Here is an 18,039-nt window from a genome sequence, read left to right as displayed (position 1 = left end):
AGTGAAAAATTTCAGGTCAGTATTCAAAAGTGATATGGGGCAATAGCTGCCGCAGGATGCCGGGTCCTTACCTTCTTTTGGGATGAGGGAAATGAGTGCCTTCAGAGTATCACGATGCAGGGAAGTGCTCGATCCCAAGCTATTAAGAAGGGTAACCATATGAGGGCCCAGTACAGAAAAGAATTTCCGATAATAATGTGCCGTAAAGCCATCAGGGCCAGGAGCTGTATCTACCCTGAGGGAACTTAGCGCAACGCTAAGCTCCTCCACAGTGATTGGTGTCTCAAGCTCTCGCTGAACTTCAACTGGGAGCGTCGGGAGCTGGGCGGTCGTGATTTATTCATCCATTTGTGAAAGTGGGACCTTTCTGTCTGGCAGGTCATTGAGAGATGCAAAAAAGTAATGGAAAGTCCGTGTGATATGTCGTGGAAGAGACATCTTCTGACCTGAGGGCGATAGAATATGAGGTATATAGGCTGCCCTCCGCTGCTCCCAAACTGCCCGTGCTAGTAGCTTTCCACACTTATCTCCCGAGATGTACGAGTGCTGGCGGCACCTCTGTAAGTCTGCCCTTGCTTTAGAGTTTAAAAGATTGTTAACTTGTTTACGTAACAGGGACAACTCCTGCTCTATGCCCGGGTTTTGGCACCTCTTGTGGAGTAGCTCTAGGTCGTGGATTTTAATCAGATGGGAGTTCAGGATCTTGCATCTCATTTTCTTAATCCGAGCTCCATTTCCCCCTAATTAATGCCTTGTGTGCTTCCCAAACGAGACCCATATCACAGTCCGGCGTCTCATTGATGGCGAAGTAGGCATTCAACTCCTTGAAAACCTCCTCTGTGACCGTCGGAGACTGTAACAAACTCTCATTAAGCTGCCAGAACCGTGTGCCCGAGGAGGAAGCCTCAGAGAGGGCATAGATCAGGGTGATAGCCGCATGGTCCGAGTACGTAATGGAATCTATACCAGTCGACTTGGCTGCATGCAAGTGGCGGTGTGGGATCAGAAAAAAATCAATCCTTGAGTAGGAACTATGAGGGTGTGAATAAAACGTGTAGTCTCTCTCTCCCTAATGCTGCAGGCACCACACGCCCACCAATTGGGAGTTGTGTAACGCCTGCCAGATCTGTTTGTGTATGCCTGGGGGAGCCGAAGATCGGCCTGCCGACGTATCCACTACAGGGATTAAGGATATTTTGAAATCGCCCCCAGCAATCAGTATCCCTTCTGAGAACACCGTCAATTTGGACAGGGTGCGTGTGATAAAATAGTCCAGTTTATCATTGGGGGCATACAATGTAGCGAAAGTAACCACGACATCTCCCACCTTACCCTTGAGGAACAGAAATCGACCCTGTTCATCCCTAAGGGTCTGACTGTGTGTCCACGGCACCCTTGCAGAAATTAATATAGACACACCCCTGGACTTTGCTGTCATGTTAGTGAAATGATATGCCAATGGATAATGACAGTTTCTCAAAACTGGGAGTCGGTCATCCCTAAAGTGGGTCTCCTGAATAAAGGCTACATCCACCTTCCTGTGTCTAAGGTCATTAAGCAATAGCCTACATTTTTCAGGGACATTAAGCCCGTTCGTATTTAAGGATAGCACCTTCAATGCGTCCATAGGGCAGCAGGGAAAGACAAAAAAAAAGAGAAGCAAAAGAAAAAGGAAACTTCCCCTATCAAGGAAAAAACTAAGAACGAAGAAAACCTGCGAAATGCGCACTGAGGTTAATCCTTAAAAAATGCGCTAGCCTAAGGAGGGAGGTGGATGGATTGGGAACAGGTGTATATAGCAGCCAGTCCCCACCCACCCAGTCCAGCTAATTAATTAAATAAACAGATAGACAATAGTCGATACATACTGTACATAGCGACAATAATCGATACTTACATCGCGCTTTGAAAAACGCACAGGAATGGAAAAAAATAGAGAAATAAAATAAAAATTTTGAGATATTGAAAAAAAAAAAAATTAGCATATTAACAAGTGTTCCATTAATGATAACAGAGTTTAACACTAGCAAAAAAGTAAAGACTAGAGGGAGGCGACCAGGCTGCATCTCTGCCACTACCCCTGGTATCATAAGGGGCCCAAAGGTGACCTCAATCATGAGAGGGCCCCTAGGACCAAAAAAAAAGCAAAAAAAAAAAGCATATGGCCTCCCTCACAGCTGGAGGGATCGTTGGTCAGCCCCAATCCCATCCCGAGTGACCTTCCCCTTTCCCCCCTTCCCCCCAGGGGATCTAACTAAATATGTCAACTCGGTCGGCCCAGTCCCTGCTCAGATGTGCGCAAAACAAAGACCCCAAGCAGCCCTAGTTGACTTAAATGGAAATTTCCAACGCGCCGAATACGGGCGCAGGCCTGTCCAATCCATATCCATATCCCAGTTGGGCCATTTTCCACTCTGGCAGAGCCGCCAGTCCGGGCACCAGTGGCAACTTGATCTCTCCCCCTAGATACACAGATGAGAGTTACGAGTGCAATAAGAAGTGATATAATAGAACAGACATTGCCCCATATGGAGACCTATAGGAGGTCCCCCACTCCCCGCATGAAGCCCCCCAACCCCCACCCATCTACACCACGCTATCTTAGGATTCCCCAGCTGATAAGATAAATGCGTGGGGCATTGAGATTGTAAAGTATAAAGCAATTCAAGCCAGTATTTGCAAATCAGTCACAATGTCCCATGGATATGAAGATCTTGAAGTAGCCTTCCTCTCCAACGTCCTAGCGACCTAGCGTCGCATACACAGAGCGGTGGCAAAGGGGGGGATGAAGACAGCAGGGGGGGTGATCTCTTATAAGAACATCCGCAGTCGTAAACCAAAGGAGAAATCAATAACAAGAATGGGGGGACCTGATCAGCCACCTTAAAAACTAGCAACCCCGGGGAGGGGGAACCAAAAGCAAGATGGGATACGCCTGCTCGTGAAAAGAGTCAAAAAGAGGAAGAAGAAAAAAAATAAAAAATACAATGACCCTATCCCATACTTGCGGCTGTGCGCATCTTGGACCGTGGGGTCGCAGCAGGGGGGAAAAATGGCAAAATAGCAGTGTGGCAGGACCACTACAGTTACTCACTCGTGGTGACTGATCCGGTCTCCCGTAGGTCATCTGCAGGATGTACTCTGGGTCGCCTGCTGGTGCATTGCAGACTAGTCAGCGTAGGTCTCCCTGTCGTTGGCTGCCCCCGGCGGTCAGCTGGATGTGGGAGAAGTTGGAGCCAGTCTGGAACGTCAACAGGAATGGTATCCAAGAAGGTAAAGCAAGCCATCAGGTCATCCCTGGAATGAAGAGTGAAGGAGGCAGCAGCCTTGCGGAATGAGACGGAGAGCGGGTATCCCCCCCGGTAGGTAATCCTCTGACGCCTCGCTACATCCAGCAGGGGTCGCAGTAGGGCTCGACGATAGAAAGTGACTCTGGAGATGTCCGGGAGTATTTTGATCAGTGCTCCGTCTAGGTCCACCGGACCCACATCCCAGGCTCTCCGGATAACCATCTCTCTGTGCTGGAATCTATGGAACCGACAGAGCACATCCCTGGGCCTGTTCGGATCCTCTGACCTGCGACCAAGTGCACGATGGATCCTGTCGAATTCCAGGTTAGGTGGTAGCGTGTCTCCCATGAGTTTTGTTAGAATGTTAGTCACTGTAATAGTTAAATCCTCTGTACCCGTTGCCTCTGGAAGACCCCGAAGGCGAACATTGTTCCGCATGCCTCTATCCTCCATGTCTTCCACCTGCATTTGAAGGGGACTGCTTGTTGGGATGCTTGTGAGGATTCCAGGGTGCTTAGTCTCTGTTCCAGTGCTTGTGTAGCAGTCCCTCCGGCAGAGACCCTATCGTTTAGTTAGGTTAAGTTCAGTTCTAACAGACAGGATATCCTTCCTATGGGACTCCTCAATACGATGCACCATCTCCTCAAGGTCTGCCTTGCTTGGTAGAGAACTAAGCAGAGTGCGCAACTCAGCATCTGCTCTGAGGGTCAGCGGGCTACTATGTTGCTCCATGTGCTGTGTGGAGGGGGGAGCGGATACGTCTGGAGTAGCCTCCGACGCCATGAGATCCTTAGATGAAGCTGAGTGGACCCACATCTCTGGATTGTCAGTCGTACGTGGTTCCACTATCGCGGGATTCTGCGCTGGTATCAGGGACTGGGTGAAAAAGCGCTTGATTTCGGCTCTAGTTTCCGGTCTACCTGCAGTCCCTGCAAACTTATAGGCGCCCTTTGTCCCCCGCCTCTTAGCCGCTCGCATCCCTCCGTGTCTGCGCTGGTGCTGGCTCGTAGCTGGGCTGGGTGAGCTAGGAGATGGAGCTCAAGGAGAGGGTAGCTTCATCCGTCCATTTCCGGGCCACGCCCCTCCAAAAAAAAATACTGATTTTAACTCATGTCAGAAATAGGCCTTTTCTTTAAGTGATTAATTCACATTCTCATTCATATTCTACATCTGCATCTACATCTACTTACTTGTTTTTGTTCAGTGATTTAGAAAGCTAGGGGATCAGCAACAGCCAAGCAACTAGAATTTTCTAGAGAAGGTCAGTAATATAAACAACCATAATACTCTGTTAGTTTTAAAACAAAAAATTATTTTTGTGTCAATTCCCTTTCATCCAGATGTGTTTTTCATTTATTGATAACTAAGAATTCCATCACAATGTGACTTTTCCAATTTGACCTCGAAAGTGTTTTTGAAATAAAACCATACTTGTAAAAGAACAGTGTAATCATTTACTTTTCCTGCTGCCTGTGGCACAGAACACCACCTCCATCTGTAGTAATCTTCTTCAAAAATCTGAAGGGAAACTGACACTTCCAGGAGTGTCAGTCTCTGGGGTCCTACAGAGTTTTTATTGGTTGCTCCTTTGGACCTCCACATCATTACTATCTTCTGTAATGTGTGGAGGTCAGGGGGAGGAACCCGTGAGAGCTGCAGAGGACCCAGGTGAATAACACAGTCAGGGTTATTTGCTAAAACTGAAGAGTGCAAAATCTGGAGCAACTCTGCATAGAAACCAACAGCCTCCGTATGTTATTTTTACCATGCACAGCTGCTTCGGATTCTGAGTGCTCCAGCTTTAGTAAACCAACCCCAAAGAGTATTATTTCCCTTTGGATTTTCTTTGCAGGGATGATTTTACTTCAAAATGGTTTTGTGCACAATAGTCACATCATCACAGGATTCCTTTGAAGGGTAACTCATTTTGTAGAAAACAAATATAGCAAATGAAAAAAAAAAAAAAATACATATACAATTGCTACACAAGCCGCATTGTAATTTCATGTTATCAAAATTTACCTTTACCTTTCAATCTGTATCCACTGCAATTTTCTGTAAAATTAAACACAATATAGCAACTTGGAGTGTTCTGTACACTATTATTTATACAGAACACCTTCAAAAATATAATAACTGATTTTCCCAGAACTTTGCACTAAGATACAAGTCAGATTTTAGGCATCCTCTGCATCCAAAAATTAAAAAACAGATTTTTGGTTACATACCTCCCCAAGGGTTAATTACATCTAAAGGGATGCAGACACTGCAGTTTTTCTTTATAGAGATAGTGTACCAGGTGATTATAATGAACCAGACCCTCCCATTCAGAATCAGCCTGCATTCTGTTAGGATTGAGTTCACCAGCTGGTGGCACTGTGTTGCCCTGGGCTGTATGCTGCAGTTTCAATGTCTACCAGCAGGTGTTTCCCAGAAAACAGCAGGCTTCTATGATCACTTAAACTGTGTTCAGCTGCCAGGTGGCTATTTAAGGCTGCTCCTCCCTTTCTCAGGCGCGTCACTATTTTGATTGCCTCCTTGCTGCCTGAACCAAGTGTCTGTGATCCTGATACATACCCTGATCTATCCTGTACCCCTTGCCTTGCTCCTGCTCTCTGCTTTGTATCCAGTCTAGTTTGCCCTCTTCCTTGCTTCCCTGCTCCCCTTGTCCTGTATAGTGTATATATTTGTAGATAGTTGGTTCTTTAGTTATTGTGTCTTTGGGGTTGGGTTTTGTTTACTGGCATTTGCTTTGTTCACTGTTGCTGTGTATGTTTGTTTTGTGGTTCACTATAATAAATTTTACTTAGGCTATCTATATTGTTTTGGTGTGTAGCTACATGTGTCTGGTCTCCCTAGCTGCTGCTGAACCCTGACATAATAGTGACGCCCACTACGACCAGATCAGCTACACTTTGGAGCTGGAAGCCAGTTGCTTTTGACTTTATCTTCCTTTTGTCAAAATGCTTAGAGCGCAGGTTATTTGTCGTGTGCATGCAGCAGAAGATAAGGATTTTTGTCATTCATTGTTGCAGGCTGAGTCTCACTGAGGAGGAACTGTTGGAAAACATTCTGACAGCACATGCTTTAGCTGTTGACGGCAGATTCTCCCTTAGACAAGTTCAGCCTTTAATTCAGGTCTGTTCTGAGCTAGTATTTCAGTCGATCTCTCAGGGCCAGGATGTTTTCACTCCCCCATTTACTATGTTCCAGGCTGGATTTTTGGGATGGTTGTTGAAATATTGTGCAGGTTCTTTCTTCCAGCAGTATTCAGCCTATTCACACCAGGTGTTGTTAGATTGCATTGCTGCTGTGCAGTCTTTGATTGAGCAAAGTGAGCTGGGGAAAGACAAACTGACTCTAGTTCACCCTCTGCTACAAGCTTGGTCAGAGATCCTATCCCCTGTGCTATATGAGTCACATAAAGTTATATATGCTGAAAGAAATCAAGAATCTATTCCTCTGTTACCCATAGCAACGTCTCAGGCCTCTTCCTGTACTTCTGTTACACTTCCCTCTATTCTCCCCAGTACTGTTACTACCTCTTCATCAGCAGGACACTCTGGTCAGCAGAATGCAAATACTCACAGGACTCAAGTATCTAAGCCCAAAAATAAACAAAACCCAACCCCAAAGACACACTAACTAAAGAACCAACTATCTACAAATATATACACTATACAGGACAAGGGGAGCAGGGAAGCAAGGAAGAGGGCAAACTAGACTGGATGACTGGATACAAAGCAGAGAGCAGGAGCAAGGCAAGGGGTACAGGATAGATCAGGGTATGGATCAGGATCACAGACACTTGGTTCAGGCAGCAAGGAGGCAATCAAAATAGTGACGCACCTGGGAAAGGGAGGAGCAGCCTTAAATAGCCACCTGGCAGCTGAACACAGTTTAAGTGATCATAGAAGCCTGCTGTTTTCTGGGAAACACCTGCTGGTAGACATTGAAACTGCAGCATACAGCCCAGGGCAACACAGTGCCACCAGCAGGTGAACTCAATCCTAACACATTCATTCAAAAAAACAGCTATTTTTTAAGAGCCAAAAAAGTTTGGAATCTGCTACAAAGTTTGTTAAAAGCCTTGCATTGTACATTGATCACCCAGAGGGTATGTTTTTTTTCCTAAACAAAATGGAGTTACTCTTTAAAGAGGAACTTCAGACTATTTGCAAAGTCGCTGTGATTGGAATCCTTTCCCCCTGCTATAACACTATTGGAGAGTAAACATTTTTTTTTTAAGATTTCTACATACCTTTTTTTCTAATGTTTCCTTTCTACTTCCTGCTCGGATTTCTTTGGCGAATGACGTAGTGTGTGCTACCAATGACTCCTGGGATATCTTCGTCACAAATCCCAGGTGTCTTTAGGCAATCTTTTTTTTTTTCTCTTGAGAGTTTTGTGCTTGAGAAGGTGGGGAAGGAGGGCATATCCAGATGCTATGGATCGGCCTTTGAGAGGGTGGAGGAGGAGGGCGGAGAGGCATGTCTAGATGCTATGGATCAGTCTTTGAGAGGGTGGGGAAGGAGGGCAGAGAGGCGTGTGCAGATGCTATGGATCAGTCTATTTTGAGAGTGGAGGAGGAGGGACGGAGAGGCATGTCCAGATGCTATGGATCGGCCTTTGAGAGGGTGGAGGAGGAGGGCGGAGAGGCATGTCCAGATGCTATGGATCAGTCTTTGAGAGGGTGGAGGAGGAGGGCGGAGAGGCATTTCCAGATGCTATGGATCAGCCTTTGAGAGGGTGGAGGAGGAGGGTGGAGAGGCATGTCCAGATGCTATGGATCAGTCTATTTTGAGAGTGGAGGAGGAGGGCCGGAGAGGCATGTCCAGATGCTATGGATCGGCCTTTGAGAGGGGGGAGGAGGAGGGCGGAGAGGCATTTCCAGATGCTATGGATCAGCCTTTGAGAGGGTGGAGGAGGAGGGCGGAGAGGCATGTCCAGATGCTATGGATCAGTCTATTTTGAGAGTGGAGGAGGAGGGCCGGAGAGGCATGTCCAGATGCTATGGATCAGTCTTTGAGAGGGTGGAGGAGAGGAGGGCGGAGAGGCATTTCCAGATGCTATGGATCAGCCTTTGAGAGGGTGGAGGAGGAGGGCGGAGAGGCATGTCCAGATGCTATGGATCAGTCTATTTTGAGAGTGGAGGAGGAGGGCTGGAGAGGCATGTCCAGATGCTATGGATCAGTCTTTGAGAGGGTGGAGGAGGAGGGCGGAGAGGCATTTCCAGATGCTATGGATCAGCCTTTGAGAGGGTGGAGGAGGAGGGCGGAGAGGCATGTCCATATGCTATGGATCAGTCTATTTTGAGAGTGGAGGAGGAGGGCTGGAGAGGCATGTCCAGATGCTATGGATCAGTCTTTGAGAGGGTGGAGGAGGAGGGCGGAGAGGCATTTCCAGATGCTATGGATCAGCCTTTGAGAGGGTGGAGGAGGAGGGCGGAGAGGCATGTCCAGATGCTATGGATCAGTCTATTTTGAGAGTGGAGGAGGAGGGCGGAGAGGCATGTCCAGATGCTATGGATCGACCTTTGAGAGGGGGGAGGAGGAGGGTGGAGAGGCATGTCCAGATGCTATGGATCAGTCTTTGAGAGGGTGGAGGAGGAGGGCGGAGAGGCATTTCCAGATGCTATGGATCAGCCTTTGAGAGGGTGGAGGAGGAGGGCGGAGAGGCATGTCCAGATGCTATGGATCGACCTTTGAGAGGGGGGAGGAGGAGGGCGGAGAGGCATGTCCAGATGCTATGGATCAGTCTTTGAGAGGGTGGAGGAGGAGGGCGGAAAAGCATTTCCAGATGCTATGGATCAGCCTTTGAGAGGGTGGAGGAGGAGGGCGGAGAGGCATGTCCAGATGCTATGGATCGACCTTTGAGAGGGGGGAGGAGGAGGGCGGAGAGGCATGTCCAGATGCTATGGATCAGTCTTTGAGAGGGTGGAGGAGGAGGGCGGAGAGGCATTTCCAGATGCTATGGGTCAGCCTTTGAGAGGGTGAAGGAGGAGGGCAGAGAGGCATGTCCAGAAGCTATGGATGAGTCTTTGAGAGTGTGGAGGAGGAGGGTGGAGAGGCATGTCTAGATGCTATGGAATCGGTCTTTGAGAGGGTGGAGGAGGTGGGTGGAGAGGCATGTCCAATCCTTGAGAGGGTGGAGGAATGATTCTCTGGTGGCCCAACAGCATGAGCGCCACAGAGAATGGGAAGCAGGAATCATTGCCAGGGCAGTGGGGAGTGTACCGGCTGGGGATGAGCGCATTGCTGCTGACAAGATGACAGAGCTCAAGATGTCAGGTCAGTTCACTGGCAGCATAGGAGATCGCTTCAGCTTTAACTGTGTGATCAGAACTGCAGGTGTGTGTGTGTGTGTGTCTGGTATGAATAGTCCAGAAGAAACAGCCACTGGCTTCCCCTGCCCTTACATAAAATGGCCACCAACACAGCATGTGTGAGAAGTGTGTTATTAAATCATTACATAAAAAATACAGCTTGTTTTTAAAAATAAACTCCCTAAATGTCATCACCAATATCTGTGGCTGCTGTAGGTTTTTTTTTTTTTGTCTTTCACTGAAGTTCCTCTTTAAGTTCCTAAGTTTATGTTAAAGTAATATCAACATTATATATTTCTGGTGTGTCGTCAATAATCTTCAGATATAAACGCTGACATCATTACTTACTAAATAAACATATTTCATATGTTCATGTTGCTTACAGCTATATAAATACATCTTCATGTATGAGTTATGCTTAAGCATAATTTTGCATAAAAACTGTGTTGAAATATATCTTTATATACAAGTCATGGTGGAGTTTATACTTCTGTAATATTACCTACTGGTACTGCCAATTGCCTTGATAAATGTTGGACTGAACTTGATGTACAGCATGCTGATCTCCTGCGCCCATGCATTATTCACACCGTTTCTCTGTAACTGTTCAGGAAAGTGTTTCCTGTCAATGTTTGGAATCTTGTTTACTAAGATTATTTTTCAAAAATCTATATACCATTACCAAGATAAATGTCTTTCAGCATGATTGCTGTTTTTGACAAGCAGTAAGAAGTAGCAAAGGTAGATATGGTTGCATTGATTTTAAATTTTGTCAGGTTTTGGAGTCTCTCATGTTTTAGCAATGCCTAAACATTCGACACATTTCTAGTAAGCAATTATGCCTCTGCCTTAAAAGAAAAAAAAAAACGTGGAGGCATCTAATTACAATGACTGCACTGAATAATGTTGAATTAAATAATAGCCCTATAATATATTCTGTCACAAGTCAGCTAGTTTTGTTTGTTGTGACATTTAGGATGCCAAGACAGCACGTTAATTACAAATCCTGCTATCTTTATTTTGGCAGTGCTCTTTTAAAGTGATCTGCTGTCCACCTTGGCTGCAAAAGATGAGTAATAGTTGGTACTTCTGGGTTCGGGAAATTAACTCACTCCTCTTCTTCTCATGTGAGAGCGCTAGTGTTTGGTGCTTAACCATTTCCCGCAAACTGACGTATCTGTATGTCGGCTTGCAGAAGTGGTTGTACAGGGATGAATCCCTGCAGCCCAGTACCATTTTTTAGATCCAGCGGGCGGCTTTCAGGAGATAACAGCCGATGCGGCTCAGCAGCCACTCCGCCATTATCCCAGTGAGCGGGAGGGGATGCCCCCCTCCCGCCGCCTTACGCGGCTCTGCCTGGGTCTCCTGTCCCACCGGGAGACCTGAGCAACCAACCGCCATGTCCGCCGGCTGGCTGGAGTCCCAAACAAAGCTGGATTTGGCTTTGATTGGCTCTCCAATGTAGTAACTTGGAAGCGACGTCACTTCTGGTTTACTCGACTGCTAACGGCGCTGATTTAAAAAAACTGTCAGTATTCAAAAATGCCGATTTCGGCATTTTGAATACTTTGAAGTGCACTGGAGGGGTCTGGGGTCTTTTAGACCCCCCGATTCTTCCATAAAGAGTACCTGTCACTGCCTATTACTGTCACAAGGGATGTTTACATTGCTTGTAGCAGCAAAAAAAGTGATCAGATTTATTTTTTTTTTTTAAAACAGTGCTAAAATAAAAAATTTAGTAAAATAAATAGGAAAAAAATTGCGTTTGAAAGACTGCTGCGCAAATACCGCGTGACAAAAAATATTGTAATGACCGCCATTTTATTTTTCAGAGTTCAGAGTAAAAAGCATGTGTCAGAAATAAGCTTGGTCCTTAAAGAAAAAGTAAAGCTTCCCCTGTAACTTGTACCTATAGGTAAGCCTATGATAAGGTTTACCTATAGGTACTGTAAATATCTATTAAACGTTTAGGATATATTTACTTTGCATGCAGCCAGTGGCATGCACTCTGAAGGAAGGCTGCCCGTGTCGTGAACGGCGGCTACCACGAGCATGCGCGGGAGTGACATCATCGCGGCTTCGGCAAATCAGATGGCCGGAGGATGTAAACCCAGAAGGAAGAGGGCTGAACATGTCGGCTGTGTCACCAGTGAGCGGGCGGCACTGTGGGGGCTTCGTTCTAAGGTAAGTATTTCATAATGAGCTAGTATTCAATGCATGCTAGCTCATTATGCCTTTGTATTTCGGGTTTTTTTTTTCTGAGGTTTACAGCCACTTTAAGTGGTTAAGCACTCAACGCTGTCACATGGGAGTATCGAGAAGTCCTCATCTTTTGGCGATAGGCCCTTCGTAACGTCAAGCTTAAAGTGTCTATTCAGCTCAGCTCCCCAATCTCAAGTCTAGACAAGGCCTTATAGATGAACCCTCACTTGCTGCCCTACTGACAACATACTAGACACAAAATGAGGGGAACTCTCCAACAGCAATACAGACAGAAATAAAAATGAATTTCTTTAGTAGAGTAAGGAAGGGCTATACTCTGCCAGACTTTCATTTCTGTGTGTGTCACTGTTGTAGATATTCTCTTACTTCCTGCTCGGTGAAACCTTTGATAGCAGGACAGAAAGCGATAGTACTGGAGCCTCAGATCACAGTTGAAACTCAACGGGAGTTCGAACCCTTCACTACTCTATCCAGAACTAGAAAAAAAGGTTGTTGGCTTGACATTGACTTTAAACAGTTACTCGTCTCTCTTGAATGGACAAAGAACATGTTCACTGTTTGACTGTAAACAAATTCCCGTTATTTTTATTTTTATTGTTCTTTTTTTTTTCCTTTCAGAAGGAAGATACAACAGAAACCAATCATATTATTCTCGAAAGAATTATTTTCGTGCAAAAAGTTCAATGGGCAAGCTTTATTCTCCTCCACCAACAGAAACTGCTAAGATGTATGCTATGGGTACACGTGTATAAATGACAGTCGAGTTCGCTACTCATGTATTGGTCTTTTAAAAGCATCACAATACTCAGGTGGGCCAGCGTACTTCAATATGGTGACAGTCTACTGCATCTGGAAAACTGATGAGAGAAGACCATGGTCTGCTCCTGACTTACATCTATGATTCATTTTGGAATATAATTGCACTGTGTTGAAAAGAACATTTACTTGAAAGTGGAATACAATTAAAGAACATTGTAGTTTAATAATAAACACATTCATATGCCCCCTCCCTGCACTGCCAGGACATGGACATAGTCATCATTCTCAAAGGTTGGAGCTGATGCATACGCAAAATTGCCGATGCTATGGTGTCTAAGCAAAATGTAAATATCGCTTAAACCTGGGCAAGCCAGGGATATGTCAGATGCATCTGAGGCTTCTGGCGAGGATCATATTGACATAGTTATTTTGAAACTGAATAGGTTTGTTTTACTAAAGGCAAATAGACTGTTCACTTTGCTGGTTCAGTTTCACTCTGCAAGGGACTTTTCCCCAGAGCTAAAGTGTCATTAAACCAACATCATAAAAAACTATCAATAAATGCTGTATTACATGCTGTTCATACTCACTGGTTTCTGTATTCTACAAAAAGAACCTGGTTGATTCTGCTGCGCTCTATCTCCACCTTCTATTCAGGTCCCCAATTCAGCTAGGGATTTTGCAGCTATGGTGGCAACTCCGCACATGCTCAGTTTGCAGAGAGTTTCTATGCTGAGCATTTCCTCCCTATCACATCTGTGCAGCCCCTGTGACTATAGGGTCACACATGTGAGAGTATACACAGTGGTAAAGGGCAGCCCACTCCCTCCCTCCTTCTCCATGTCCACTATCCAGCTAAACAAAATGAGGGAAGAATCTTGCATGTAGATTAATGAAGGCTTCACTTCCCTCGTATTCTAAGACACAGGCTGGAGAGGCATGACACAGCCTGGGACTGACAAAAATCCGCTCACACCATGTTATTTCCACAAAGTAATAAAAATGTAATTTTAAATATATATTTATATGCCAATTTAAAACAGTTTATTGACATTATTTATTTATTTATTTTTATTCTGTATTCCAAAGGCTTTTTTTTAACATGTAACCAGCAGCAGCAGAGGACTAGAAGCTCCTCCTGCATATGTTTTCGAGCACATAGGCTTGGAAAGATCTGGGTCATGTGACAGCTGTGTATGTATTAGGAAAAAGGTACTTAGATGTTTTTTTTTTTTTTTAATTACAGTGTTACTATCCACATACAGAAATAGAATGGACAATATAAATTAAACAGTGTGTGATTAGTATCACTTATCGGATGAGGTGAAGCTCTGCTGACTTCCATCATCCAATCGTGTGCAACACATTTTTTTTATTTTCCTTGCACGTGATTGGGTATTCTTTGCAAAGCGAATTTCAATGCATTCACTAAACTCTGGGGAATATTCACATGAAGATTGCAACTTGCAAAGAGAATAGCCCATTTGCCTTTAGTAACTCAATACCAATGTGCCCTATATATATATTTTGAAGAAGGCAGAAGGTATTATGACAATAAATTAACAAAATATGCTCTATTTTGAAAGATAATTTATTATGTTAATAATCATGTAGTACACAGCTACTCCCAGATAGTATAATAATAAAGCCTGTCAGTATTATAGCACTTCCTTGTCTGTGTGGTCATCTTTCTATTTTTTTCCACTGATAATTTGGTAAACACAATATTATTTAGTTTTAATCCAGTAATCTGCTGCACACATAAGACATATTGAGGGGAAATAATGAAAAGGGGTGGAGACACGTTCTCACCTGGTGCCATTGTCCAAAGCAACCAATCAGCTTCTATGTTTCATTAGAAAATGAAAATGTAAAAACTGATTGGCTGGGCTCCAGTTGAGACAAAGCTTTAACAAAGTTGAAGCATTATTTGTCTCAGTCAAATTTAATTAACTCCCCCGTATGTAACATAATCATATTAAGGCGATGCAAGAATTATTACTAAAGCTGCTTCACACACTTGAATGTGCTGCTATACCTGCGGAAAATGCAGGAAAAAGGTCTCTACACCTTTTCATGACGCAGCCGCAGGGAGGTCGAATGACGCCTTTGCACCATGCGATTTCCCACACCCACAAATGTGCTGCTCATTTGGATGAGTGAGGGTTCTATTTGGAATAAGTGTAGGCCCACGCATCAGTATAAAAGCAGCATGTTTTGGCTGCGGGAGGTTGCGTGTGCAGACCACCGGCACAAGTGTGAACCTAGCCTAAAAATAGTGCTCTGAAATAATTCTTTCTTCACTATGCATTGACTGCTGTAGTTTAAAAAAAAAAAAGTAGAGGCAGAGTTTAAGCAGCACATAAAGCTCAGGTAGGCATAACCAAGAAACGCATACATTCAAACACACACACACACACTTGTAGGTTTGAAAAAGTGATCTCTCATTACTCTTACCATTTACATTGGTTAATCCAGTAAACCAATGGGTCTAAATTACTAAGGAATAGGGAGCTTGGGTTTGACTTAAGTTTGGTTAGTCGCTGCATAAACTCAAAGGGGCAGGGATGCTTGTGACATCATTGCCACATGGCCATAATATTTCAGTGGCTTTGTGTACCCACAGCTGTAGGGCAGGGAATGTCTTGGACACAACTCATTAGCCCAGCACTGACATCTTCCTTCTGAGTTCATCTAAACATGGATTTGAAGCGAGACCAAGTTAAACCCAATCTCGTCCCTCCTCAGAACAACATTTAGTAGTGCAGCTGTGTTCACTTTAATTATCCAGTCATGTGCAAAGTTCCAAATAACAGGGTTTGCCTTGCAGATGATTGGATGATTGACTTAGACACAGCTTCACTTTGCCAAATGACCATTTCTACTCCTTTATTAACTCAACCAGAATAAATGCCTGCACAGATGTAAACATTTTTTAGTAGTGGACATTGTAACTCCTATTTTATGTAAATGAATGCAAACCAGCATATGAACTGGTTAGCTAAAACATGGTAAGTAGCCGAAGGCATCAGTTTGTACATTGCAGAAAAACGAAAAACTACCCACCAGACATGCAAGAACTGTAGGATGCATAATATATATATATATATATATATATATATACTTATAGTAAATCTTTCATTAATTCCAAATTTAAAAATAAAAGTCATGTTTGAAAGCAGCCACCGCCGGGTGTCTGCTAATACCTTTGTTACTTAAAGAACCCTCACTACATACCTCTCTGAAGGTGATTTTTCTGTATTAATAATTCCTTCACTTCTATGACTTTGGTAATAGAGATGGCCTTGCGGTTCGCTCGGCGGTCGGGTCGCGGCAAACTTTGCTTGTTCGCGATTCACTGAACATGCGAATATATGGCGATGTTCGCAACCGCCAAATTAGTTTACATTGTGAAGAACTTTGATCCATGGCACATCCATCAGGTGGTACAGGACAGCCAATTGAGACATTTCAGCACATGGACATACCCCCTACCTTATAAATAGACCTGATCTGGCTGCCATTTTACATTCGCCCTTTTGTTAGTGTAGGGAGAGGTTTGCTGTGTGGAGCAGGGACAGACTGTTAGTGACACAAATCGCTAGGTAATAGGTCCACAAAAGTCCTTTTAAGGACTGGTATAGGTGTACTATTGTTTGGCCTATATTCTGTCTTTTGTCAGTGTAGGGAGAGGTTTGCTGAGTGGAGCAGGGTCAGACTGTTAGTGACACAACTCACTAGCAAATAGGTCCAAAAAAGTCCTTTTAAGGACTGGTATAGGTGCATTTGTCAGTGTAGGGAGAGGTTGCTGTGTGGAGCAGGGACAGAATGTTATTGACACAAATCGCTAGGTAATAGGTCCACAAAAGTCCTTTTTAAGGACTGGTATAGGTGTACTATTGTTTGGTGTGCAGTATATAGTGGTGTAATACACTTATAATTTACTTTCTTTTATAGAAAGCATATCACAGTGGATTTGAAGCTGGGTGTTATATAACAATATACTTTCATAATAGCGTATTTGGGTACTGCAGACATTTTGCCTCTTTCGCTGCATTCCCTCTGCTACACACAGTGACAAACGTTACTGGGAAAAAAAGTATTATAACTGGTGTGATATACCAGTGGCCCCCCAAAATGACAGATTGAAGCGGGGTGTTATATAACAATATACTTTCATAATAGTGTATTTGGGTACTGCAGAACTGTTGCCTCTTTCGCTGCTTTAACTCTGCTACACACAGTGACAAAAGTTACTGGGAAATTTTTTTTATAACTGGTGTGATAGACCAGTGGCCCCCAAAACGACAGATTGAAGCAGGGTGTTATATATGTTCTTCCACATATACTGCGCTTCTCTAGAGACTTTTGTCACAGGGTCATTTAAAAAATGACAGGCAGAGAAAGAGGCAGGCCCTTCCGCAGGGGTGGTAGGGATAGGGCAGGAGCACCAGGCCGGAGCCAAAGTGGGAAGTTGCAGAAGGTGCGTTTGATTACATCAAAGGACGCACCAGACTTGGTTGAGTGGCTCACTCAGCCTTCCTCTTCTGCACCCTCCTCATCCTCTCTATCTGCCCCCTCTTCATTCTCTGCTGTGTGCACCCCCAAAGACACCACCACCATATACCCTCCGCTTGAGTCACAGGAATTATTTTCCAATCTATCACAAGACATTTACGATGCACAGCCATTCTTGGCATTGGATCAGGAGGAGGTAGCAACAGCCACCACTCAGCAGTCTGACGACAGTACCCAGATCAGCCCAAGGAGGTTAATCCCCGCTGCTGCTGCCTACTCCGAGATCTCTAATGTTAGTGGTGGGGAAGGTGACGTCGATGAAGCAAAATTTCTGCAGTACCCAAATACAGTATTATGAAAGTATATTGTTATATAACACCCCGCTTCAATCTGTCATTTTGGGGGGCCACTGGTCTATCACACCAGTTATAATACTTTTTTCTTATTGCATTTATCACTCTTTGTAGTTGTAGTATCGCTGCAGAACCGCTCGCCAGTCACAATGCTGCACAATACAAATCCACTATAATATGCTTTCTATATTCATCCAGCATTGCGACTTCCTCATCTTCCTGCTCCTGCTCCTCGATGGCTTGATCAATGACACGACGCAATGCACGCTCCAGAAAGAAGGCATAAGGTAGGATGTCACTGATGGCGCCCTGGCTGCGACTGACCAGTTTGTTGATCTCATCAAATGGCCACAGAAGTCTGCATGCGTCGCGCATGAGAAGACACTGGCGCAGTGAAAAAAAAACAAGCTCCCCAGAACCTGTCCTGCCGCAGAGTTCGTACAGGTAGTCATTAACTGCACATTTCTGCTGGAGCAGCCTATCAAGCAGTACTGTATATATGAGTTCCATCGCGTTGGGCAGTCACCAAATAAGACGTCTGACGGGCATGCTGTGTCGCCACTGAATGTCA

General features: G+C 44.6%; 1 protein-coding gene across 1 annotated transcript in view; it reads left to right on the top strand.

The window, feature by feature from the left end:
* Positions 1 to 12,979, top strand: part of CLDN16 (claudin 16) — a 73,469-nt gene extending 60,490 nt beyond the window's left edge. The window contains exon 5 of the mRNA XM_082252051.1: positions 12,457 to 12,979. Coding sequence (XP_082108177.1) covers positions 12,457 to 12,590 — 134 coding nt within the window. The 3' untranslated portion in view covers positions 12,591 to 12,979. The remainder of the gene's footprint in view (positions 1 to 12,456) is intronic.
* The last annotated feature ends 5,060 nt before the right edge of the window (positions 12,980 to 18,039 follow it).

The sequence above is a fragment of the Pelophylax lessonae genome, assembly GCF_965119305.1.
Source record: "Pelophylax lessonae genome assembly, chromosome: 3".
NCBI lineage: Eukaryota > Metazoa > Chordata > Amphibia > Anura > Ranidae > Pelophylax > Pelophylax lessonae.
Note: the sequence above shows the minus strand (reverse complement) of the source record. Positions and strands in the feature narration are given on the sequence as shown.